This window comes from Vigna radiata, chromosome 7 (genome assembly GCF_000741045.1).
Source record: "Vigna radiata var. radiata cultivar VC1973A chromosome 7, Vradiata_ver6, whole genome shotgun sequence".
NCBI lineage: Eukaryota > Viridiplantae > Streptophyta > Magnoliopsida > Fabales > Fabaceae > Vigna > Vigna radiata.
Genome location: NC_028357.1, coordinates 51,610,377 through 51,635,313, shown reverse-complemented (window position 1 = coordinate 51,635,313; position 24,937 = coordinate 51,610,377). Strand labels below are relative to the sequence as shown.

The 24,937-nt window shown below is 33.9% G+C and overlaps 4 protein-coding genes across 12 annotated transcripts; 2 read left to right on the top strand and 2 right to left on the bottom strand.

Annotated features, from left to right (window-relative positions):
• Window positions 1-2,321: 2,321 nt before the first annotated feature.
• On the bottom strand, window positions 2,322-6,053 carry LOC106767201 (prefoldin subunit 6). The gene is made up of 5 exons (XM_014652041.2): window positions 5,893-6,053; window positions 5,735-5,805; window positions 5,528-5,652; window positions 3,309-3,369; window positions 2,322-2,586 (listed from the first exon to the last, which is right to left on the bottom strand). The coding sequence occupies exons 1-5, from the start codon at window positions 5,966-5,968 to the stop codon at window positions 2,530-2,532; spliced, it is 390 nt and encodes a 129-aa protein (XP_014507527.1). The 5' UTR covers window positions 5,969-6,053; the 3' UTR covers window positions 2,322-2,529.
• Window positions 6,054-6,951: 898 nt separating this feature from the next.
• LOC106765618 (adagio protein 3) lies at window positions 6,952-10,669 on the top strand. The gene is made up of 2 exons (XM_014650303.2): window positions 6,952-7,508; window positions 8,823-10,669. Exons 1-2 carry the CDS (start codon window positions 7,234-7,236, stop codon window positions 10,426-10,428), a joined length of 1,881 nt encoding a protein of 626 aa, XP_014505789.1. The 5' UTR covers window positions 6,952-7,233; the 3' UTR covers window positions 10,429-10,669.
• Window positions 10,670-11,711: 1,042 nt separating this feature from the next.
• LOC106768715 (dynamin-related protein 1C) lies at window positions 11,712-19,095 on the bottom strand. The gene is made up of 16 exons (XM_014653993.2): window positions 18,721-19,095; window positions 18,570-18,633; window positions 17,836-17,943; window positions 17,441-17,542; window positions 17,102-17,152; window positions 16,934-16,995; window positions 16,338-16,428; window positions 16,144-16,208; window positions 15,808-16,002; window positions 15,568-15,687; window positions 15,412-15,482; window positions 15,050-15,275; window positions 14,374-14,424; window positions 13,782-14,031; window positions 13,086-13,225; window positions 11,712-12,096 (listed from the first exon to the last, which is right to left on the bottom strand). The coding sequence occupies exons 1-16, from the start codon at window positions 18,850-18,852 to the stop codon at window positions 11,971-11,973; spliced, it is 1,854 nt and encodes a 617-aa protein (XP_014509479.1). The 5' UTR covers window positions 18,853-19,095; the 3' UTR covers window positions 11,712-11,970.
• A 603-nt stretch (window positions 19,096-19,698) lies between these two features.
• Window positions 19,699-24,894, top strand: LOC106766741 (transcription termination factor MTERF4, chloroplastic). 9 transcript variants are annotated; one of them, XM_022784214.1, is made up of 3 exons: window positions 19,699-19,873; window positions 20,038-20,104; window positions 22,845-24,894. In XM_022784214.1, the coding sequence occupies exon 3, from the start codon at window positions 23,061-23,063 to the stop codon at window positions 24,543-24,545; it is 1,485 nt and encodes a 494-aa protein (XP_022639935.1). In that variant the 5' UTR covers window positions 19,699-19,873; window positions 20,038-20,104; window positions 22,845-23,060; the 3' UTR covers window positions 24,546-24,894. The 9 variants fall into 9 exon arrangements, with proteins under 9 accessions (XP_022639935.1, XP_022639933.1, XP_014506962.1 ...); XM_022784212.1 differs by having other exon boundaries at window positions 22,827-24,894; XM_014651476.2 differs by having other exon boundaries at window positions 19,699-19,885.
• The last annotated feature ends 43 nt before the right edge of the window (window positions 24,895-24,937 follow it).

Sequence of the window (24,937 nt, the reverse complement as noted above, 5' to 3'; positions counted from 1 at the left end):
TAAAGACATTTCAGTATTCTTAACATAGTTTTTTTTTTTTTACTTAATTCAATATTAGACAATTGTTTGTAGCTGCTTACAACCATATTTTGCTATATTAATAGATGGTTTTGGAGTGTTACTGTTGACAGTTCTCTACATGAAGAATATTTAGGATTTGCATAGTTGTTAAAATTGGATTACTTGAACAATAAGTTTCATGAATATGTGAATTTAGTTTGCACTAACAGATTAGTAGATATATTTTGGAGTGTTTACTGTTAACCGTTCTATGTGTGAAGAATATTTAGGATATATTTTCCAGAGCGTTGCTAAAATTAGATTTCTTGAATTGATATGATGAAATAAAATAAGCATCAGTTTTATATTTGGATATATATACATATCGTAAAATATTAGAAAAAATATTGAAAATATAAATATAAAAGGATAAAAAAATTAACATTGTTTCTCTAAACTTCTTATCATAATATTTTGTTGTTAAGTAATTAGATAATTATTAAGAATATAGAAAAAAAGAAGCAAACTGAAATTATTAGAAAGTGAAAAAGAAAAATTCGGAGAGTAACTAAAAAAATAGAATTTCTGTTATCTTATAACGACTTTTTGTCTTTATTTTTATAAAGAGTGATACTTGATAAAAACACAACAGTTTTATAATCTAAAATATTAATATGCCATTTAAATTTCTTTTATATTTTAAAACTATTTGCATTTGGTAAAACTATTTAAAAATATTATTAAAATCTTTTTACAAATAGTATTGATTTTATAATTAAATTAATCAAGCACTCTAATCAAATTTTATATACCGACTTTTTCATATGAATGTTTAATTTACATTGTTTTCGCGTTTTAAATAGTGGTACAAATTTATAAGTATGAAAACACGTATTCTCGAGTATTTAGTGTATAATTTATTTTGTTATTTTGTTTACCCAATCAACCATCATATTAATAGAAAGTGTTTTATTTACACATGTGTAGGTTGGAGTACAAAATAAGTTTATTTAGTATTGATTACTTTGATTATGCATGTTTGGATTAATTAGTGCCTTACTAGTAGTTTTCGGTTTAATATGCCTAAATTAAGTAAAATTAGGTGTATTATATCATGCAAAACTTTTAATTGATGCAATTCAAATTTTTCTGGTGGGAGAGAATTGGTACAGTTAAGATTTAAAGCTAGTTTTACCAGATTTTTCATAATTTGCTCAATAGATCTCATTCAGAGAAAGATGTTTCGAATCTATCAACTCGATGAACTAAAAAATACATTAGATAATCCCTCGAGAGAATTGAAATCGAAGCCATTACTGTCAATACTTTTATATGGGTCCTATTAGAGATGGTACCCAAGAGAGAGTGGGACATCAAGGTTATCGAGGTTGTTGAGCAGGGAGAAAGATCTCCGATGGCTGCCGGAAGAGAGAGGAAAGCAGTAAAATGGAAGATAAACATAACATAAGAAATGAATCTCTCTTTGAATATTGTATCTAGTCTCTGGTTTTGATTACATAAAAAAAATAAAACTTTAGCTTTAAATAGACAAAGGGAAAAGGAAAATCCTAATCACCTAATCAACTAATTACTACTTCTAATTACTTAAGTTGGATGGTACATGTTCATCAATTCAATATTAGGAACGATGACCTGAAAGCGTACTGGATAGGATGATTTTGTTAAAATATCATCTAGTTGTTCGTTCTACTTCTAATTACTTACGTTGGATGGTGTATATTCATCAATTCAAGATTAGGAACGATGACGTAAAAGTGAATAGGATATGATGATTTTGTTAAAATATCATCTATTTGTTTGTTTGAGCAAATGAATAGAAGATAAAGGAGATTAGATTGAATTTTCTCACAAACAATATGGCAATCAAAGTTTAAATGATTACGAACAATGACCTAAAAGTGAACATGATGTGATGATTTTATTAAAATATCATCTAATTGTTCGTTTGAACAAATGAATAGAAGATAAAGGAAATTAGATTGAATTTTCTCACAAACAAAATGGCAATCAAAGTTTAAATGCGTGGTTTTTTATGAAAACTTTGATTGTGATCAATATGTCTGAGTGACTTTTTGTCACAATAAAAAAATGGTAATGACAACTGACCGACTTATTTTATATAAATGTTAGTATTTTATTTATGATAATATACTTAAATTTAAATGTGTACATCTATAATATACTTAAATTCAGTACAAGTTAGGCTAGATGTGAGGAAAAAGAAAACAGATATTGATATGATATAAATTAATTTCATTTTATAGAGTTATCATAATTCAAAAATTATGGCAAGACAAAAATAAGAGAGAAGAACGTGTCTTTCTTTCATTTCCTTCTAATAAAACAAACTTTGAAAATACCAACTATAATATCCACTCAAATCTCCAAACGGTTTTTTTTCCTTCCTAAGACTTAACTTTCAGTCCAAAACGAAGAGGCTCAAAATACAAATGCACATCAACCTTAGCACACCTAAAGTAAAATGCCGGAACAATATATTAGGGCAAATTATGCCTTTCCTTTCCCAGACTGAAGAGATTGAATCCTCTGTTGCAATTTTAGTATCTGCAACAATGACAAAAGAATAAGAAGATTTCACTCCCAAAGATTTTATCAAACAGTGCACATGCACACTATATTTAATTTTAATTTCTTAAGCATAGTTTAGAAGTAACGGGTTGGAATCAAGACTCCCGGACAATCAGCTAAATGATATTCACTAGTAGAATATTTGGTCTTTAGGATCCAATCAGCTAAATGATATTCACTAGTAGAATATTTGGTCTTTAGGATCCAGTAAATATTTTTCGATAAGTATTTTCCATCATATTGTTTTGCATTCGATGAATTGCATCTAATTCCTGAACTTATTTTAAAATTGGTCATAAATACTAACAATTAACAAATATAGTTATTGTTAATCAATTTTTCATTTATTGCTTACACTCATATTATTAAATAAAAGTTATAAGACTACAAACCTATGAACTTCCAATATATCTAAATTCAATTTGCATAATAATGAAGATGACAACACATAATTACACATTTGAGTTATGAGTTTTGTATTTTATAAAAATTTATTAAGGGGAGTAAATGTCAAAAACTTATTCCAGGAATAATTTGATCCTTTCCCGGTTATAAATACATCTTTTCTTAAAAAAAGAAGTTGAAATTTAGATATTGAAATGCCATTCAACTTACCCGGATCAAATATCAAATGGAATGACAAAAAACATGTACAGCCATAGACGAAAGGTAAATATAAGGAAGCTAAAGTTACAAACCGTATCTTTCTTGCTATTTTGCTTCTCTTCCAAATCTTGAACAGTGGCATCAAGCCGCTTCCTGTCACACAGAGAACACTTACATTTGTGATAACAAATAAAAATTATAAAAAGCTTAAGAATACTAAAACCAGCCCAGCCAGATAATGAAAAGGATGGCAAAAAAACATAAACAAGTAAGCAATGGTTAACAGTATTAGAAATGAGAGGGAAAGATAGGACATAGAGAATAAATGTAGTACGAGGTAATGCATCTATCCATGTCATAAAATATTTGGTAATTTATTTGTGCATGTTTGTTGCCTGCCTAATACAAATACAAGCCTGATCTTTTGTCTGGGCTTGGAACCAGCTACATACGGAGTTGTAATAAAACAAAATAGGCTCATTGTTCAAAGTATACGATTTTGTGCCTAGATATTTCAAGCAGTGTCAAATCCCTATTTTGTCATGTTTTTTTATTGTTAAAAGATCTTCTTTTGGGTATTCTTTTGTTTTAATTCTTTGATTTTAATTTATTTTCAGATTTTCTTGTAAAAATTAGTGATTTTGTGAAAATGTGTCAATAAGGTGTTTTTTAAGTAGATTTTTAGTTTAGTTTTTCAATTGTTAGATTTCTAGTCTTTGTAAGTACAAATTTGAACATTTTATTCATGTTTTACACTATACATTGCTGTCACAGTTTTGTTTCTCTAATTGTATATATATTTTTAATTTCTTTTCTTGAGTTTCTTGCATTGTGTTGGAGTTTTGTCTTTTACATTTTCCCCCAGAGTCTACATTAGTTTTCATGGATAACATAACACAAATTAGCTACTAAAGTTGGAGTTTACTTGGATTGACACCTTGGTTGCCACTCTACTACATTAGGGGGAATTTCCGATGTTGCAAATCTCTATGCAACTGGGGATTTAACAAATTGGCACCATTGCCGGGGAAACAAAGACTTGGTAGTCATTTGAGTTACCAATTTTATGTTTTTCCAGTTTAAGCATTTTAGATAGGAGTAATCTATATTTTTCTGCTACTGTTATACACTGTTTTTGCTATGATTACTGTTCTATTTCTGTCACTGTTTTCTGTAAGTGTGTGACCAGGTCCAGACCAGGTTCAATACACAGATTTCACTGAGATTGAGATGACTAGAAGAGAGATAAAGGAGAAAATTCAAAACCAGTTTGAGTCAGGACCTGTTGACCAAACTGTCAAGCCAATTGAACCAGAACCAGTTAATCTGAGAGACATAGACCTGCAATGTGAGAGAGAACTTGAAAGAAGCTGGCAAGCCCAGATGTAGGCTACCACCCTCAGTATATCCAGACTCCACATGTTCAAGGGGCTGCAACTTTGAATTGAAGCCAAAAATGATCCAGTTGCTACCAAAGTTCCATGGAATGGCAGGAGAGGATCCATATAACAGAACCAGTGATGGAAGAATAGTGCAATTCAGCTTCAGTTTTCATTCCAGTTTTTCATTTTCCTTTTCATTACCTCAGAACAATTTTCTTTCTGCATTTTATGCTTAATTCTGTACTTTCTTTGCTGTTTCCAAATTGCTTCCCTTCCACATTGAGGACAATGTGTCAAGTGTGGGAGGAGTGGTTTCATTTTTGCACTTTTGCTTAGTTTCAATCGCTGATAGCTACCTATTTTTGTTGCTTTTAAACTTCTTTTTGCTGTTTTATACCCTTGATTGCTGTGTTTTTAGTCATATTTGAACCATTTGCTGTTTTGAGTGTTCTTTGCTGTTTTTAGTCAGTTCACCCATCCTTGATATTAATAGCTTCATATAAATAGCAGATACCTCAAGTTTACTTATTTACTCCTTTTCTGCAAACTTATAAACTGGACACCAATTAGTTCCTTGATTTTCTATTAAGATGTACAACCACAGATGATAAGCATATCAATTGAAAAATAAAAATAGAAAACAACAACCATTCCATTTTCTATAGGAAGCAATGGAAAAAGTGGTCAGAAACTCTTTAAGAGACCCCAGATGGTCACACTCACGCATAGTTTCCAAGTAAGAGCAATGTGTTAACTAATATCCCTCAGGAATAACTAGGTTATGTTTCACCTCACAATAAGGGGCATACGAACAACATACTTTCACTAAATAATTAAAAACAACCATGATAAGCTAATCATATGAATTGAAACCACAAGTAAGAAACTCCAATAGCCATAAAAATAGGCGGGGGGAAACACAAACTTACAATTCAGCAGAGATGTATTCGATTCTCTTACGGACATTTGCATTGGCCTCAGCCAAATCTTGCTTAACAAGTACGGGCCCAATCAACTTGTAAACATTTGCGTCTTCTTTCAACAAATCAAGTTCCTTATCAAAAGGAACAGATATAATCAGTTGGCATCGTAGCAGGAAGAGCCAGAGAACAAATAAAAATATATGATTGCGATACCTTGAGGACGAGCTCGTTCTCGCCAAGCTGAATCGTGTACTTCTTCCTCATCTGGTGATTCTTCGCAATTTCTGAAAAAAAAAATGGGAAATTCGTTGCACGAATTAGAAGAGTGAATACAAATAGAACAATAATAGATAAGGAAATAGTAAGCGTACCCTTCTGGAGCTTGCTGAGATCATTGGCTTTGTTCTCCAATTCACGTTGAAGATCTCTGAGGTTGGACGAACTCATCGTGTTTCCGACCTTCTTCCTTCAGTTGCCGTTGTAAAACACCAATGGCTACTGCTTTTGTTCTTCTTCTTGTTGGGTCGGCCCAACATCATAAAGAGCCCAATCCGTATCACTCGATTCAATAATTCCGTTTTAAATTAATAAACTCAACCAACCTAATTAAAATTACAATACAAAACCACATTTTTATTATGTCAAAATGATACTATTTCAAAGTATAAATATATTTCTTTACAAATTATATTAAGAAAAAAATTAAATAATATATATATACATAAAATTTCGCAAGTAGTGGTGTTAAAAAATGTATGTGATGGTTATTTTCCAATAGAAAAATTCTTTAAACCTCACTCCCTTAATTTTCAATATAATATTTTATAATAAATAAAAGGCTCTTCATTTAGATCATGTCATTTATGCAATAAATTCCAAAGTTTAACACATGACACAGGTAAGACTTAAAAATAAACATGTCTCAAAATCTACATATTATATTGTAGTGTATGAGATTGAGATGATGTCATCAACTTAATATCACATCACATTCATACAAACATATCATATATACTATTAGCATATACAAATATCCTGTCAGTTTTTTTAAATTAGATTAATAGATTAATCAAATATTAGATCAACAAGTTAGGTTAACAAAATCTTAAATCATCAACAAAGGATCACAATTTACTAATCCAGATAAAAATATATAACATTATTCACAAAATAAACATTAATTATACCATTTACTATTACATTTATTAATTTTTTACACACATATTTTATTTGGGTTTTTCTAATATATTTTGGAGACATTCTAACACAATGGACTTCAAGGTAAAAGAAGGAAAGAAAAAAGAAATAGTATGAAATTTTTGTGGAAAAGGAGAAAGGAAAGATGATTTGACATAGAGATAGATATGCATCCCTTACCCGCCAAACCAAAACCAAGTCACACAAATAAATATCTTCTTGCTTCCATTCCTATGACGTGGTCGGAATTCACTTCTAGATATTTTCTATCAAAATATCATCTCACCTTAGTGTTCCCCACGTTGACTCCATTCATCTTCACTTTCGCCCTTCTTTTCTCCCTTAATTACCAATCTGCCACTTTCTCATCTCCCACATACCCACTCGTAATTTCCCCCTCTCTTCGGGGTATTTCCGTCACATCATTTAACCGACTTTAACGAGAAGAGCGACAGAGAAAAGAGAGTTTGGTGTTATTTTTCATTGTTGCAGTTGCAGAAGAAGAAAAAGAAAAAATGGCTATGGCAAAAGAGAAAGAGGAAGATGAAGAGGAGGTTCAGACCTGTGGGAAGAGGTTGAAATGCATGAAGAATGATGAAGAAGATGATAATGGTGTTGATGAAGAAGAGAGCGAGCTTCCTCTGAAACCAGGGATTTTCTTCTACCCGACAACCCCAACTTCATTTGTTGTCTCTGATGCTCTTGAACCTGATTTTCCGGTCATATATGTCAACAAGGTCTTTGAAATCTCCACTGGATATCGTGCCGACGAGGCCCTCGGTCGCAACTGGTTAGAACTTTCTTCCATTTCTCCCTCTTTTTTGTGCAAATTCCGACCCCTTAACATCTGGGTTTTTTCTCTTTTGTGCATTTGACTCTGAAATTTACTTGGTTGGGTTGAATTAAACTTCCTCAAACTAGAACCCCTTTCTGTGTCTGTCAGATTGTTCTGTTTCTTCAGATCTATGTTTAAGCTCAGATTTTTTTACGTGTTCCATTGTGTCATCTAGTTAAGAGATGAGATTCTACTGTGTCAAAATTCATAATTCAGAAACATCTGATGGCTTTTGCGAACTACATTTCACTGAACTGTGAATTCTGATTGGTAGTGTTTTATCCTCTGTTGCCCATTTTTCAGCAATTTTTTATCTGCTATGGTTAGCTCTTCTATTGAACTTCTTGTTTCTCCTTTTTTTTTTATCATCTCTCAAGCTGGAGTATATTTTTTTTTCGTCCTTCCTTTTGGAACCCTTGTTTTTCTTACCTTGTTACGATATGATTTGTGAAAGTTGCGAATGGCCGATACTTATATCTTCCTTGTTAGTGTCATAATATTATTGCTGGTGTGAATTTTCAGCGAAATTTATTAAGTATCCACAATTTTTATTAATGTTCAAATGTAGCAAAGATACATGTGTGGTTAAAATAATTTAAAAATGTCATGTTTTGTACATTGAAGATAGCAATTTTCTATCAAATTTGGTGGAATGTTTGGTTTTAAGAGTTTTTGGTGTCTATAGTTTGAGTTTGGTTTAGTTTTGGTTCCCAGATTAAAAGTGATTATTATTTCATGGTCCCTAATTTGAAGAAAGTCCACAGTTAGACCTTAAGATTTATTTTACGTGATCATCTAAGACCCCTGGTAAGAACTAAAACAGGGTTGTGAAACTAAAGAAATAACTTTTTAATTTAGATGGCCAAAAACAAACTTGAATCAAATTTAGGGACCTGAAAATATTTAAGTCTTAAGAAAATGGATACTTAGAATATTATGATATAAGGTTTGTCAACTGTTTGAGCCTTTGCTTCAACTGACTCCTGAGAAAAATTTTGATAGAGGATATTGATTAAAAATGTGACATTCTTGTTTTCAACAGTAGGGAAGCTAGCCAGTTAAGCTTAAGAGTTTGCTTTCCTGTAAATCCTTCTTGCAGTGCCTTACTCAATCACCTAATTAGATACCATTTGTTTTGAAACTTTCGTTTTAAGTGTACCAAATGGCATCCTGTGATCCATAATGGGATAAGACTTTGTTATATACTGATCAGTCAGGGTTATTTTAAAAGAATGTCCAATAATTGTTTTAAAATTTCTTTTGTTTCAGTCGGTTCTTACAGTATAGAGATCCTCGAGCTCAGAGGCGACACCCTTTGGTGGACCCTGTTGTTGTGTCTGAGATCAGAAGATGTCTTGAGGAAGGTGTTGAGTTCCAAGGTGAACTTTTGAATTTCAGAAAGGACGGCACGCCATTGGTGAACAGACTAAGACTTGCACCAATTCATGACGATGATGGGACTGTGACACACGTAATAGGTATCCAACTCTTTTCTGAGGCAAATATAGATCTGAACCGAGTCTCATATCCAGTATTCAAAGAGACTTGCAATCAGGATTTTGCCAAGAATGGTAAATATTCTCCAAAGAGTGGACAATGTTTGTACAGTCAGCAGCAAGAGATGTGCGGCATTCTTCAGCTTTCTGATGAAGTCTTGGCTCACAACATTTTGTCACGCTTGACACCAAGGGATGTTGCATCCATTGGGTCTGTCTGTAGAAGAATACGTCAATTAACAAAGAATGAGCATGTTAGGAAGATGGTATGTCAGAATGCTTGGGGCAAAGAAGTGACAGGAACATTGGAACTGATGACCAAGAAGTTAGGATGGGGTCGTCTGACTCGGGAACTCACCACCCTTGAGGCTGTTTGTTGGAGAAAACTGACAGTTGGGGGAGCAGTGGAGCCTTCACGCTGCAATTTCAGTGCTTGTGCTGCAGGAAACCGACTAGTATTGTTTGGAGGTGAAGGAGTCGACATGCAGCCTATGGACGACACTTTTGTTCTAAATCTTGACGCTAAAAATCCAGAATGGCGCAGGGTTAGTGTGAAATCATCCCCACCTGGAAGATGGGGCCACACACTCTCATGTTTAAATGGTTCTTGGTTGGTGGTTTTTGGTGGCTGTGGTAGGCAAGGACTGCTCAATGATGTGTTTGTGCTTGATTTGGATGCTCAACAGCCAACATGGAGGGAAGTCTGTGGTGGAACCCCACCACTTCCCAGATCATGGCATAGTTCTTGCACAATTGAAGGGTCGAAATTGGTGGTCTCCGGCGGGTGCACGGATGCAGGTGTACTTCTTAGTGACACGTATTTACTGGATCTCACAACGGAGAATCCAACATGGAGAGAAATTCCAACATCATGGGCTCCTCCATCTCGGTTGGGGCACTCACTCTCAGTGTATGGGAGGACGAAGCTTCTGATGTTTGGTGGACTTGCCAAGAGTGGACACTTGCGGCTACGATCAGGTGAGGCTTATACAATTGACTTGGAAGATGAACAACCACAATGGAGGCAGCTAGAATATAGTGCATTCACAGGATTAGCAAGTCAAAGTGCTGTTGTTCCTCCTCCCAGACTGGATCATGTTGCTGTGAGTATGCCTTGTGGGAGGATCATTATATTTGGAGGTTCCATTGCGGGTCTTCATTCACCGTCTCAGCTCTTTCTCTTGGACCCTTCTGAAGAGAAACCATCTTGGAGGATCCTCAATGTTCCAGGGCAACCACCTAAATTTGCTTGGGGTCATAGCACTTGTGTGGTTGGAGGGACTAGGGTACTGGTGTTGGGGGGACACACTGGGGAGGAGTGGATACTGAATGAGTTGCATGAGTTATGCCTGGCAAGTCGTCAGGATTCTGACCTGTAAAGGGCATAAAACCAGACCCTCTTCTCTCAGAACAAGATTTTTGTTGCAAAATAGGTTTTGGGTGGGTTTTGTTTAGCAGTTTGGTTTTGTATATGAACTATATCATATGATTGTTGTATGACATGACGTGTGTATTACCACTGTTTTTTGAATGATGTATGATGCCATCTGGCTCCTCTACCCTCAATGACTATGACACTAGGAAACAAAATTCTGTACATCAGAGTTCTTGCCTCTTGTATCATTCCTCCTTTTTCTTTTACAATTAGTTTTGGTAATAATTAATTCTTTTATTATTGTTTCTTGTCATCAACTCTGATAGAACTAATATATAAGTAATATAAGTACGACGATTGAACGTTAATAAATCCTTAATTAAAGGAGGTTTACCTGGGTTTTACTAGTTATTATTAGCCTTCTTTACAAATAGAAAAGGTAAAAAAATACTTAAAATTCATGCAGTAAAAATTTGTAAAGGCTTGAAATTTAACCATTTTATTAAGTTATAACTACGACTTATCCATTTATTAAAGTAGGATGTTGTATACAGAAGTAAACTAGTCATATAAATTTTCGAATTATGATTTTGTAGTTGAGTGTAATTTACCTTTGTGTTTGTTTGTTGAAGAAGCCATTACTTTATAAAAAAAATCAATAATACCTTATATTTTTATTATAATATATAATTAAAGTAAAAAATAATAATAAATAAAATGATTTAAAAATTATATTTTATAGATTAATTTACTTTAAAATATTATTATTTTAAAATATATTTTTTTCAATCGAAATTTGGAAATGTATTTAACTTAAAATTTATTTTCATTATAGTTTATAATTTACAAAGCATTTTTTAAATAAATTAATTTTTAAATATTACAAAAATTATTTTATTATACACATCTTGTAACAACTTTCCACTAAATTTTCACTTTCTTAGCTTTAATTCAAATAACTTCACTCAAATTCCTTCGTTTTTTTACTTCCTCAAAGCCAGTAATCCAAAAGCATCGCATCCAATTCTTTGCACACAAAGATTAGTCAGCCCGACCCAAACACGATGCTAAAGAATGAAATTCAGCGAGTCAAATTTTCAACTGGAGAGAACCTGACTCGAACCAATATCTTTTACACGTTATTGAACACGATGCTATGCACATGGTCACCTCGTTTTAGTTGTGATGGTTTACTACTGTTTGACGCCTCTAATTCAAGTAATTATTGCATATATATATATATATATATATATATATATATATATATAGCAAAGAATGAAGATTAAATGACTAATAAAATGAAGAAGTCCTTCGAAGTTACATAAAATCACAACATAGAACTCGTAAGTTACATAAAATCACAACATAGAACTCGGATCGGATGCTTTTTACACTGTGGTATGTGGGTCAAAAGAATTATACGCAAGTACGATTTTCACTTCTCGTCGTAACCGTGGACTTTTTTCTGTTCGTGCTTGATTAAAAAATAGTAAAAGCTACAAAATCTATAAGAAATCTCACATCTGTTGCAAACTCTGGGATCTCATTATTTCCAAGCCACCGAGTCAATGTCATCCCTAGCTTGCTTGTATAATTCAAGCCTTTTGGCTATTTGGTTTCTCCTTTCCATAAGGGCTGGATCTTCATCCAACATGGCACCTAATTTCTCCTTCTGCATAACAGCTCCAGTAATCAGTTATAACGTTGCTTTCGTCATATTGAAATATACATTATGCTTTCATCAAATTGCAATATACATGTGGCAACAAACAAAAAAAATAAAAAACAAGAAAACAATCATTTTGACAAATCACAAGGGAAGTAGCCAGCCAGCAGTCTATTATCCCTTTTTCCTAAACCTTTGCTAACCTGTTCTATGATGCAACAATTGATATCCTCTACAACACACTTGCATAGCTGTAGTATACATGATTTAATGATAGCCAAATTGCAATTTAAATCATTTTCGTTCTAGATCTACTTTGATCCTCCTCTTATTATTTCCATTGTTTTATTCCTTCAATTTTGACTAATTATAAATTTGCACACCTTTAATGTATTTATGTAAGTTTAGTTGAACTATAAACATAACATTCATTTAACAAACCTTAAGAAATAATTTAATTAATTAAAACATAAAAATCAAATAAAAAATAAACCATACGAAATTGAAGATTGGACCTAAATTTCTGATTTTCTAAACTTTGAAGCCAAGAATTTTAGATGATTTTTATTTTTTTTAAAAAAGACCAACATTATAATTTAACCTAATTAAAATACAAAGCCACATGGGTGCCTGACTAACACACTGTCCAATCCTGATCATCCCCAAACTCAAAGCCAATAACTTATCGCGTCATACTTTTGTAATTTCCAAAAACTTAATCCAACGGTATATTTGGATTCATCATACACAGCTTTAGTTACATGTACTTCATGATATTGACAAAAAAAAAAAATCATTTGGTAAGCTCATACTTGGACTAGGTTCATTAAGTTATCAATGGAAAGAAGCGGCATGGCATTGTAATTACACGAGTAAATTCAAATAAGACACGTAATTATAACTTGTGCAGATACCATGAAAATAATATAGTTAAGGAATGAAAGAATATTGTATCTAAGATGGGGAAAATTTAATCCGAAGATAAAAAGTCGTACCTCCTTCCTCCCAACTTGAACGTAAAAGTGGTTCAGCAAAGATCGCTTAGCCTCTCTGACTTGACAATGAACCACAGCCTTGGGTATGGTATTCTTAAGTGTATCGCAAACCATATTGATATAGGAACTTACATTTGTTCCTGTATCAGGCAGCACAATATATAATACTCAGAATAATGATTGTATAACCATTAAATATGTAAAAGCAATCTCGAATCAAAATCCAAATTACGTGGAATCATGCCTTTAAATTTAAACCCTCCTTTAAAATATTTAAGTCAATTTCAAAGCATCTCGCTCTTTATTATATAGGAACAAAAACTCACACAAGATGAGAGAAAAGGGATTTACACATCTTCCCCCAAACCCTAACTTTCTTGGACACAATTTTGAATATTTTAGGAGTGGATGGAGTTTTGAAAAAAATAATGTTTATTATAGAGAAAAAATAAGGATTTTTTAATTGAAAACGACATATGCTGACTAAATATCAGAAAAAGAAGTTCCCACATTGCTTCCAAACATTACATAACTTTTACTTTCGATGAAAGATGAGTCTTACACACTTCAGTAAAAAGACATGGTTTATATAAGCTTATCCATCTAACCAGTACTGTAGTTCTAGAATAATAATAGACTAAAAATTACAATATTATTCTTAAATGATACTAAAAAGGCTTGAGGAAATTAGGTTACCAATTTTCCGCAGGTGATTGTCAGTAAAACTGTCCATATTTGGGGGACCATTCCGATTTGGATTTGGTGGTCCATTTGGATTCTTTTCTGGTTCAAAATGAATCTTTCTGAAAAACTCCACGGTTAGATAGCTAGACTCCATATCAACCAACCGTGTAACTGTCTTCCTGCTTTCTTCTCGGAATTTTTCCAGAGCTTCATTCGCAGCAGTTGCTATATCATTTGAAAGTGTTGGAAATCTTTTTAGTTCCTACATGTCATAAAAACGCTAGCTGTAAAATTTAATTTAATTATCTCTTCCCCAGTAATATTTCGCCATCCCAATTTTCAGATACCAAAGTTAATGATAGAAAAACTATTCACAGGGTCCTGGAACGGCACCTTACATCAGTTTTTTAGCAATGAATCATACCCTTCATTATTAGCCTTCAAAGATTCATTAATTCAAGAAGGAATCCTAATAACCAACTTAGACACATGAATTAGGTGTGAAAGAAGAACAGGCGCATTCAACTTGCATTTTTGTTTATTTTAAATTTTTAAACTCATGACATGTCTGAGAAGAGTTTCATCAACTTGTGCACCGCTTTACCTCAGTTTCTGCAATTGATTTCCGTACAAGTTCCTTTAAAACAAAGTGAACCTGTATAATAGAAGAAAGCACGCAGTTCAGAAATGAAAGGAACAAAATCACAGCAATTTAATATAAAACAATGTAAATGAGGAAAACAGTTCCTCTTGTGGAGTAACTATTTTTATCTCATTTCAGTGATAAAAATTAAAGGAAAAAACACAGTTAAACAGCCCTCATACAGTATATACAACAATAATATAAGAAACACAATTATAAATGTGATTTTTGGTTCGAAAAACGTCAGGGTTTCATCATGGAAAATTATTTATTGAGAAAGGGATTCAGAAAGCAAAACAGAATCAATCGTCATGAAATTTCACAACATTCCAGGTTTGTGTTGACGTGGTTCACAATAGCAGGCTTGTATATATATTCACGAGATCTCAGGATTTTCATTTACTTGATTTTGTCTTCTTCACAATTACCTCCTGCTGTGATCAACACTGAGATGAATCTCTTCAGAGGTGATTTTGAAAAAACAAAAAGGAAAAAAACGATAGAGAGCAATACAGTAGTTGTGGAGGACACCTCATGTCTAAACAATGAGGTATTTCATGTCATATCTGGTAGTTTCATCATACCAAGGAACAGGATGACAGACTAAACCAAAATATAATAAAGTAAAAAAGTTTACAGCATCCACGGAGGCTTCAGCTGGGCCTTTGAAATAGCCTATAGATCCTTCAATGAGTCTTCTGTAACCCTGCTCTGGAGCAATTAGATGGGGCTGATACCCATCAGCTTCAGTGACAACCCTCTGGACATTTTTCAGGGAAAGATGGCGATCAAAAGGAAGCTTTTTTAAAGCAGCTGGTAATTGGTGATCAAAAACTCCATATATCCGGTCCCCACCAGGACGACTGAAAAAGAAGTTAGTGGGCTAATCAAATAGTTGACAAGGCAATAAACCAAAGAAAGACTCATAAAATTCATTTGTTATAGAAAGAAACAAAAGTAAACAAGGAGCTAATTATGAAGCTGAATATGAGCAGTTACCCTCCCTCCAGGTGCTCTTTAAATACTTTATCAAATGCACGACACATCTCTAAAATAGTGTATAGTTGGGCCTACGTAAACAAGTAACACAACTTAAAACACTTAGAAATAAACCATTTTCAAATTAAATTATTCAACATAGGTCTCAGTTCTGACCCCTGAATCCACAGCAATCGGTCTGCCAATTCGGTCCAACTCGGCATTTAGCTCGTCAATAGTCTTATTTATTAAGGAAATAATACTTGGTATTTTCTGTCTGATAACTTGCTCCAAATGCTGCAATCGTAAAACGCAGTGAAAGAAAAAAATCACTCATCATTGAAAGAATCAGATATCAATTGAATAAAAGTACAATAAATTATAAAAATGTTACTGAAAATGTGTAGAATACAAAACCTGAGATAAAAGCTTAGCAAGATATTCTGATCCCATTTTATGTGCCAAATGTCCATATTCAGGACTTGTCTCAAAATATTCACGCTCCTTCCTACGAGCAGCAATCATGTCAACATTTCGATTAATATCAGCTTGTGATCGGTTCACAATTCCAACCCATGGATGCTGCAGCCTGTATTGCCTTCCCTCAAGTACCTTCACGTTTTAAATTTAAAAACTTCTGTCATTTAGCAACTAACAAGTTAACAAAGAAACTCTCTCAGTTAAATCCAATGAATCAATTTAAGTTACTGAAGAACAAAACAGAAGATAGTTGCAGTTATTAAGAAATCATACATCAACCGCATTAGTTCCTTTATCCATAAGATCAAGTTTGGTAACAACACCAAACGTTCTTTCACCTGAAAAAGTACAAAGAAGAAAAGTTTTTTTTTTTCCGTAAATGCATGCTGCCCAAGAAAGAATGAGAAAAAAAAAATGAAGGAATCAAAATCTACCCTTGGAATTGCCTCCAATATAAACAGCCATACCTGAAGGGTCAACTTCTCGTGCAATTTTTATGGCATCTGATGTGGCAATATCTTGATTTGCAGGAGAGATAGCTAAGATAATGCAATTTGGCTTCACAATTGAAGAGTTCAATTAGATTGTTTACATGAAACATCGAAGATGATTTATAAGAGCAAGAGTAGACAATGAATTTGACAGCAGTACACAAGAAAGGCAGTTCAATTTCCTTAAAATGGAACATAAATTACAGGATTCAAAATGAACGTAGACTGATTACAGGTGATGCCAATCAAGCCAATCAGAAGAATATTCTTGCAGCAACAGATAAAAGAAATTACTGGACGGAAAACATTATTGTGAGTGAATCCTACATTAACCCAAACCACAAGATGCAAGAAAGTAAAAAATCACAAGTTTCTAGCAAAAGATTACCCAAATAAATTTATTGATNACCAGAATGTAGTGTTATTTGAAGGGGTTCAAAGTGTGATGAATCATATTTCTTCCTTAAATAAGAGTGATTCAGAAAAGTTCTTCATATCAAAGCTTGTCTTACAAAAATTAAAATCATATCTCACGACTTAGTTTTTCTCTTCATATCAAGTGTATAATTTACCTTTTCAACATAAGAGCGGACCATGTTTTCAATATCTTGAACAATACTCTCTTGCTGCCCCTCTTCAAAAGAGAAGAAAAACTTGGTTATACATTTGAGGTTCTAATAAGTTCTCTCATAATACAACTCAAATTGTATAAATATACTNANAAATATATTGAGGTTTACCTACTGCAACCTTTGTCAGCCCAGGAAGATCTATGAGGGTTAAGTTTANGACTGCAAAAAATGCCACATAACTATGTCAAAAAATATATTAATGTAAAGTTCACTTTTAAAAAAAGCAGAAGACTAAATCCTCCAAGTTTTGGAACAGAAGATTCATTCAACGATATCAAAAAATGTAGCCATTCTTTAAATTATAAGCCATAAATAGTCACCACGATGAAATGAGAAATAAGATGGAAATGGTAATAAAGAGATACAGCACAGCATTATAAGTTTTCAATCAATAGCTTTCAAGATCCATGTCATGTCATGCTATCAATGGAAAATAGAGGTACAAACCATTGGGAGAATAAATGCTGAGATGAATTGGAATGTTAGAAATTTGCTTTGTCTTCCCAGTTATACGATCTGTTTCATCTGCTATTTCCTTCCTCACAGCAGCTGCATGGGAAGTAAAGGATCATTGTAGAAACAATTAATCGAGACCTTATGATAGTACAAACTCTAACTGCGGGTATTATTTATTTTAATCCACACACTGAACAACGGACACAGACAAACATAATAAATCTCCAAGCTCAAACAAGCCCTTGCTATGTACACATACCACATATCACCACAAGCTCACAGCCTCTATTTTTATTTCAAAGCTATACTACCATCCAAATTATTTACAGTTTTATTAACACAAAAAATAAACTGAATCAGGAAATTTAGATAGAAACTTCATTTACCAAAGTCAGTAAATCTCTTTCTCGGTAAATGAAGAAACTCCGCATACTCCTGCGTCCCATTGTCTGTCTTGTGAAGTTGCAGCACTAATGGCCTCCGTGTAACAATACCTTAAAGAAAACAACGAAAAATGTCAAAAAACAATTCAGAGGCAAGGAAATAAGTTATAACCGTCCTCCACCGCTATCAATAGAGAAATACGCGACCTCTTGTAGTAAAAATAGAAAACAGTAACAACAACAAAAATAATAAATAATAATATATACCAATACATAAAGGATACCGATTTTCGTTACAGGCTTTGGTGTGCACACTTCTATACTATTTTACCCTTATTCTCGCACCATTTTGACAATAACTTTTTTTTGTGAAAACTGTTCTGATGATTGTTATTTCTATTTTAGTAACTATCTTTCAGTGTGTTTTCACTACTACTGCTATTAATAATAGATAAATAAATAAATAAATAAAAAGACCACTCCAACTGGGAGAAGCTATTTTCAGTAAACCATCATCTCAAAAAAAATCTTCATATTTTCTTACTAAAAAAACAGTGACCACTTTTGCTTAATTGTTTTTGATTTCACAGTTAGTAACCAGTACTCCGCAAGGCACCGTTTCTTGTAATATATATAAATATATATTAGTAATACTGCTTCATGAACAACATTGCTAGAGAGATCTCGTAAAGTAGCGAACGAGAGCAGAAGATGGTAAGAAAGAGAGTAAGAATCACCAGATCCACGAGGCAGAAAATCTCTTCCGACCACGCTTTCAAGCACCGACGATTTTCCCGAACTCTGATACGCCACAAAACAAATTTGAAAAACAGAAAGAAATAAAGAGTTAGAAAGCATTGTAGTCTGAACGGAGAAAGTGTTCGGTACCTGGCCACCGACGACGGCGACGGATGGAAGAGCTTCCCAAAGCGATAAACCCTCGCCACCATAATCTCCTAAAACGGTGCAGGCTCGTTGGATCTTATTGATGAGACCGATCAAGCTCGTCATCGTCGCCATTTTGAAATCGGAAAATAGATCGGATCGGATCGGAAGAGAGATTGAAGAAACGAACGGAAGGAGATCTAAAGAGAGAGAGGTTTATGGTTTTAGATCGACGAAACGCGCTTCGGTGGATGCAGAATGTGCATCCGAAGAGATTGGAAATTCGAATGGGAAAACAACATAAACAGAAATAGAATAGGCACCAACCAAACGGTTCTTTATTTCATGCGCTGTGATGGGGCAAATGGTCACTTTACACATTCCTATGTGGTTAAGTAAAGGAAAGGAAGTTCGTTCTAAAGTCATTTTTTGAATGTTATCGTGATATGACATTCACGCCCTCCGAATAATAAATAATTTAGATCAAAATTCTAACATATTCCTAACTGTGTTTTCTTGCTAAAGGAATTTTTACAAGAAACAGCGTTTTCTTGTTTTTTTAGAAGGAACCGCCTTTTCTTAAATAACTAAATTACCTACTTGGTCTTAAAAAAATTAATTCATGTCAATTTTATTGTTTAAAGATATATTTATGATGCTAGATCATTTAAGCAATAATTAATAATATTGTAGTCATGTTATATTTGAATATCTTTGGAATTTGTAAGTAAACATTCACTTACTTTTTTAATTGAGAGTACAATAATACTTAGACATGTTAATATTTTATTTCAAATGCATCTATTCCAAACCAGCTAATACAAGAAGTTGATATAGGTTAAAAACTTATATTTAAATATCAATGATGACTATTTCTGTAATATCCCATAATTTAAAATTTAAAACATTTAAGAATATTAAAATAAAAATAAATTAAGTTTTAGAAAATTAAAATGTTTAGCAGCTTCTTGACACACTTTCACAAGCGGCGTGTTATTTCCTCTTCACCACACCAGCTCTCTCTCTAACCTTGATTTCTCCAAACCCCTATTCTTCTCTCTAGATTCCTCTTCAATTGAGCCATTGAATCTCCATTCTGTAAGTGCCTAGATAATCTTGACGTCAAAGGCTTCGAGTTGCACCGATCAATTTCTAGGTTCCTCCTCGGGTAAGTTGTTTTTCACTCTTCGATGCAATTTAGGGCTATGGGGCATGCAACAGTTTTGCTGCATGTGATTCATCGTGTTCTTTTTCCCAAAATTTTCTAGTTTCTATTAGATCCTAAAAACCCTTTTCTATCTACAATTTGTCTATCTATAGGTGACTCTTGTTTTTAATTGGGGATTAAGAAAAAGGGGGCAAATTCCTTCTGTGCTACCAATTGAAGGTAAGGGGAGCTATTATATTTTTGGGTTGAATTGTTTTAGTATAAGTATGCATGTTAATTTCAAAAAATTATATACTGTTTGGACTGCAATTGATTGTTGTGTGTATCTGGTTTTATATGAATTGAATAGTATGAATTTATGAATTGGTAGTGTGCTTATTATAATCTGTTTGGAATGGATTTGAATGCTGGAACAAGAGTTTTATTTTTATTTAATGCTATCAAATCTGGTGCAGAGCTATAGTTTTATGTGTAGCCTTTAGGTAGAGTTTGAGAAAAAGAAAAGAATTAAAAAGTAATGGGTGTTATGTTTATCAGTGGACGCAAATAGGGATGGATTAATGTTTTGTTTAGGAGTCTAGGTTATGGGATAATTCTTTGGTTTAGCAAATGATAAGATTGTGGTAGAAGAGAAGGGGGGCAGTGGGGAACAAGCGGGAAGGTTCACGTTAGGAGTTTTAAAAGTAAGAAAATTAATTTGGGACAAATGGTTGCAGAGAAAGTGTATGATGAATAGAAGAAAGAGGAATTATTTGTTTTATAATTTTTAGATATGTGGGCTCGTGACAGAGAATTGTAGGAAGGAGTTTTGGTTTATGGTATGTGATATTAATTTAATATAGCAATATATAAAAGTTGCAGAGGGGGTATAATTGTATTAATATAATTTGTAGTAGAGATTATAAAGATTACGTACAGTAATTTGGGAAAGGAAAGAGTTGGGGTTCCAATGTTGTTTTCCACAGTGATTATAGTATGATTGTCAGTATAAATCCTTATCTTGTTCGTGCCTTTGTAGTACTGTGTTGTGCTCTATAGTAATATTGGAATGCTGATTCAAGGATAACTTGACCTGTATACCTTCCTTACTTCTTAACTGGATTGGTAGAACCAATTTTGGATTAAATATTATGCATGATGATGGTTCACGTTAATAGCCACAGAGCTGGTTGGGAGAGGAAATTGATCATTGGTTTTACTTTGTCCCAACCAATTCAAGTTAGATTATGTTTTAGTTGGTGCAGCAGATTTATTTTCAGAAGCTTCTAAGTGAACTAAAGTATTATTTTTGGTTGGATGCAATGTTTGGTTTTAGTTTAAAGTAGCTAGAAATTTGCTAGACTAGTTTTCACCTGAAAGAGTGGCATATTATATTCTTTTCTAATAGGTTGAATTTTGGATGGTGCATCTTTTTGTCTTTTTCCATGAATTAGTGGTGGCTGAAATATGTGGGTGATATAGCTTGATGCAGCTACCTTTACCGTGCTAAAAGCTACTATAGGTTCAAGGTGAATGTTAAGTTGACGTAAGGGTTGGTTTCACTTTAGACAAATTTAGATTTGGTGAGGACCATTTCGAGGTTGATGTTTCACTTATGAATATAATATGTCATAGTTTAGGTTGCTAAAAAAAAAAAATATGTAAATTCACTTTAGAAATGAGGACATTTGTTGAGTTATATTGTAATTGGATCACCTTTTGGTAGGTACATACACTCGGTGGAAAGGCTAAGTGTTTAAACAAGTTGCTGGGAAATTTTATCTTTGCTCTCCATTTTTTTTAGCAATTTATTTGGAATTTTAACTAAGTATTTTGGTGTGCCAAACCTGTGCAAGAGTTGTATTATACGTGGTTATGGTGCAAGTGCAGTTTTTAAAGGAACTATTAGGAGTTTTAAGCGGCTGGGAAACCTTTGTAATGCTTTAAAATTTAATTGAACCTTGTTTGAACTAATAGAAGTATTTGGGATTATGTTTTTTAGGTCTTTTATTAATATTGCAAGTTGTTGTCCGAATTAATTTCAGAGTGTTGGTTGCGGTTATAAATGAAATGATATTGGTTTCTTTGCTATTAGTGTGAACATAGATACCCTGCTGTTCATTATTTGATTTTCTGCTAATTCTATCTAGATTACACGAATATTGCAATTCTTGTCGTGAGATATTATTTATATTCTGCTTCTGAACGTTTGTGATACTGGTATGGATCGAATGAAATAAAAAGCTAGGTAATGTTCTGTTAAATGGGTGTGTTAATTGTTAGGAGTCTTTAAATGATACACAAGTATGTAGGATATTTTAGTGCAATATCATGATAGTATGAACTTCGTGAGAAAAAGAATCTTTTATTTGACTGTGCAACTCAAAAGGTGTGATACAACTGATTGTTGTTGGTCAAACTGGGTTAATTTCGAAATGAAAATTTGTTTCCCTAAGTGTACCCATGAATGCTTATTGATGCTGTGATGATAGCGCTGTTTCAATTTGAAAAGATTCAATTTGTTATGCTGGTGCATTCTTCCATACTTTTTGTTTATATCTATAGGTTTATTGAATTTTATTATATGATCAATTTTGGGTGTATTTCGACAATTTATCCTTTAACGAATGAACTTGTGGAATTTTCCGAATAATATATGGTTGTTTTTAATATTAAGAAGCTATTGCCAATAGAAGGGAAATGAAATATATGCAGCACTATCTCTTTCCCATATTTCAAATTAATGTTACGTTAATTTGACTTGCTTTTGTAGACACCTGGTATGCTGGTAGTTTGTCTGTAGGATGACGGAAAATTAAAACCTAGGTGTATGGTTCCTATTGTATGTGCCTTTATGAATGAAATATAAATATTTGATTGTGTTTTCTGTAATTTCATGGTAATCAATTTTGTAAATTTCCAATTGTTACCAAACTGCAATTTTCACTCAATTGATCTTCAGAGGACCCGGATTTTGCAGCATCAATTTCTTGCAAAGGCTGTGGCTTTCTATTTCAAACTGTGAAGAATCCACTCCAGCAATTGATATTGATAGGACCTGATGTTTTATAAGAAACAATGGAGTGTAGCTCCTTATAATAGGGAAAACTGTTGAAACGCAACGCAACGCAACGAAACCACCATTGTAGTGTTCGTTTGAGCTTCACTTCCTTTCCACAGCCAGGGACCTCAATCAATGGTGACAAGAAGAAAGCTCCTGAATTTGTTATCAGCTCTAAACGTTTCTGACCTACTTCCTCATCACGCCAATGCAATTAACCGTTTTTCGAAAACCCCCAAAACCCTTAGGGTTTATTACGGAACCCAATCATCCAAACTCCCCGAATACGAGATGCCATCGGTAACATGGGGCGTGATCCAAGGTCGCAAGGAGAAGCTCGTTTCGCGAGTAATCATCTTCGACTACCTCAAGGGTTTGGGAATCATCCCGGACGAGTTGCACGACCTCGAACTTCCCTCCACCGTAGACGTCATGCGTGAGCGTGTCGAGTTTCTCCAAAAAATAGGTCTAACCGTCGACGATATCAACAATTACCCTTTGATCTTAGGTTGCAGTGTCAGAAAAAACATGATCCCCGTGTTGGGGTACTTAGAAAAAATTGGGATTGGAAGGCCCAAGCTTGGGGAATTCGTTAAGAATTACCCGCAGGTGTTGCATGCTAGTGTCATTGTTGAGCTTGCTCCTGTTGTTAAGTTCCTCAGGGGCCTTGATGTGGAGAAAGATGATATCGGGTATGTGTTGCAGAAGTACCCTGAACTTCTTGGGTTCAAGCTTGAGGGTACTATGAGCACTTCGGTGGCTTATCTTGTTAGTATTGGAGTGAACCCTAGAGATATCGGTCCAATGGTTACTCAGTATCCTTATTTCTTAGGGATGAGAGTTGGAACTGTGATCAAGCCCTTGATTGATTACTTGGTCGATTTAGGGCTACCGAAGAAGGTTTTGGCTAGGATGTTGGAGAAGAGAGCTTACATTCTTGGCTATGATCTTGAGGAAACTGTGAAACCAAATGTGGAATGTTTGATTAGTTTTGGTGTTAGAAGGGAGTGTTTGGCTTCGGTTATTGCTCAATATCCGCAGATTCTTGGGCTGCCTCTCAAGGCTAAGTTGTCCACGCAGCAGTACTTTTTCAGTTTGAAGCTTAAGGTTGATCCCGAAGGGTTTGCACGGGTGGTGGAGAACATGCCTCAGGTAGTTAGCCTCAACCAGCATGTGATTATGAAGCCCGTTGAGTTCCTCCTTGGAAGGACTGTAACAGTGGAGGATGTAGCTAGAATGGTGATCAAGTGTCCTCAGTTGGTGGCATCGAGAGTTGAGCTGATGAAAAACAGCTATTACTTCTTTAAGAGTGAGATGGGGAGGCCATTGAAAGAGCTTGTGGAATTCCCGGAGTACTTTACTTATAGTTTGGAGTCTAGAATCAAACCCAGATACCAGAGGCTCAAGAGTAAGGGGATAAGATGTTCGTTGAATTGGATGCTGAATTGTAGTGACCAGAGGTTTGAAGAGAGGTTGCAGGGTCATTACATTGAAACTGAAAGTGCAGGTCCCAGATTCTGTATGGGAGGGAAATTGGAGCTACCGGGGAATGACATAATGTCTGATGACGAAGCTGAGAGTGATGATGAAGTACTATACACAAGAACTGTTTCTCTATAGCTCAGCAATTTTTTTATTTTTCTGCGGTTGGTGAAACCATTGCAAAGTATAATTGTCATCAATTGGAGGAGTAATTTTATCTGTTTTGTCCCCATTTGTATTGCCAATAGATGCATATCACTTTTTCTATTCATTCGTTTGCTTTGGAGGCAATAGTGAAGTCTGAAACCCTTATAGTTTGCCCTGAATATCCATGTAAATTATGTTTGTTGTTTCCTTCATGATCTAGTGATAAACTAACAGTGCCATAAAGGCAGAATTTTGAACACTACTTTATCTGTTAATGATATTTGTGGAAACATGGTGGATCATATAAAAGCGATAGGAACTATTTTTGTTTTCTTGTAAATCCTTATTCCAATTCTTTACTAATTCCACTAATTACGAGTGAT

Bases quoted from the DNA above. Each gene is read 5' to 3' on its own strand.
- LOC106767201 (XM_014652041.2), bottom strand. From the start codon at position 5,968: ATGAGTTCGTCCAACCTCAGAGATCTTCAACGTGAATTGGAGAACAAA. The intron at 3,370-5,527 runs GTAAGTTTGTGT...TCTGTGTGACAG, and splicing joins GAATACATCTCTGCTGAATT to GAAGCGGCTTGATGCCACTG. The intron at 2,587-3,308 runs GTTTGTAACTTT...TCATTGTTGCAG, and splicing joins AAAATAGCAAGAAAGATACG to ATACTAAAATTGCAACAGAG.
- LOC106765618 (XM_014650303.2), top strand. From the start codon at position 7,234: ATGGCTATGGCAAAAGAGAAAGAGGAAGATGAAGAGGAGGTTCAGACC. The intron at 7,509-8,822 runs GTTAGAACTTTC...CTTTTGTTTCAG, and splicing joins GAGGCCCTCGGTCGCAACTG to TCGGTTCTTACAGTATAGAG.
- LOC106766741 (XM_022784214.1), top strand. From the start codon at position 23,061: ATGGTGACAAGAAGAAAGCTCCTGAATTTGTTATCAGCTCTAAACGTT.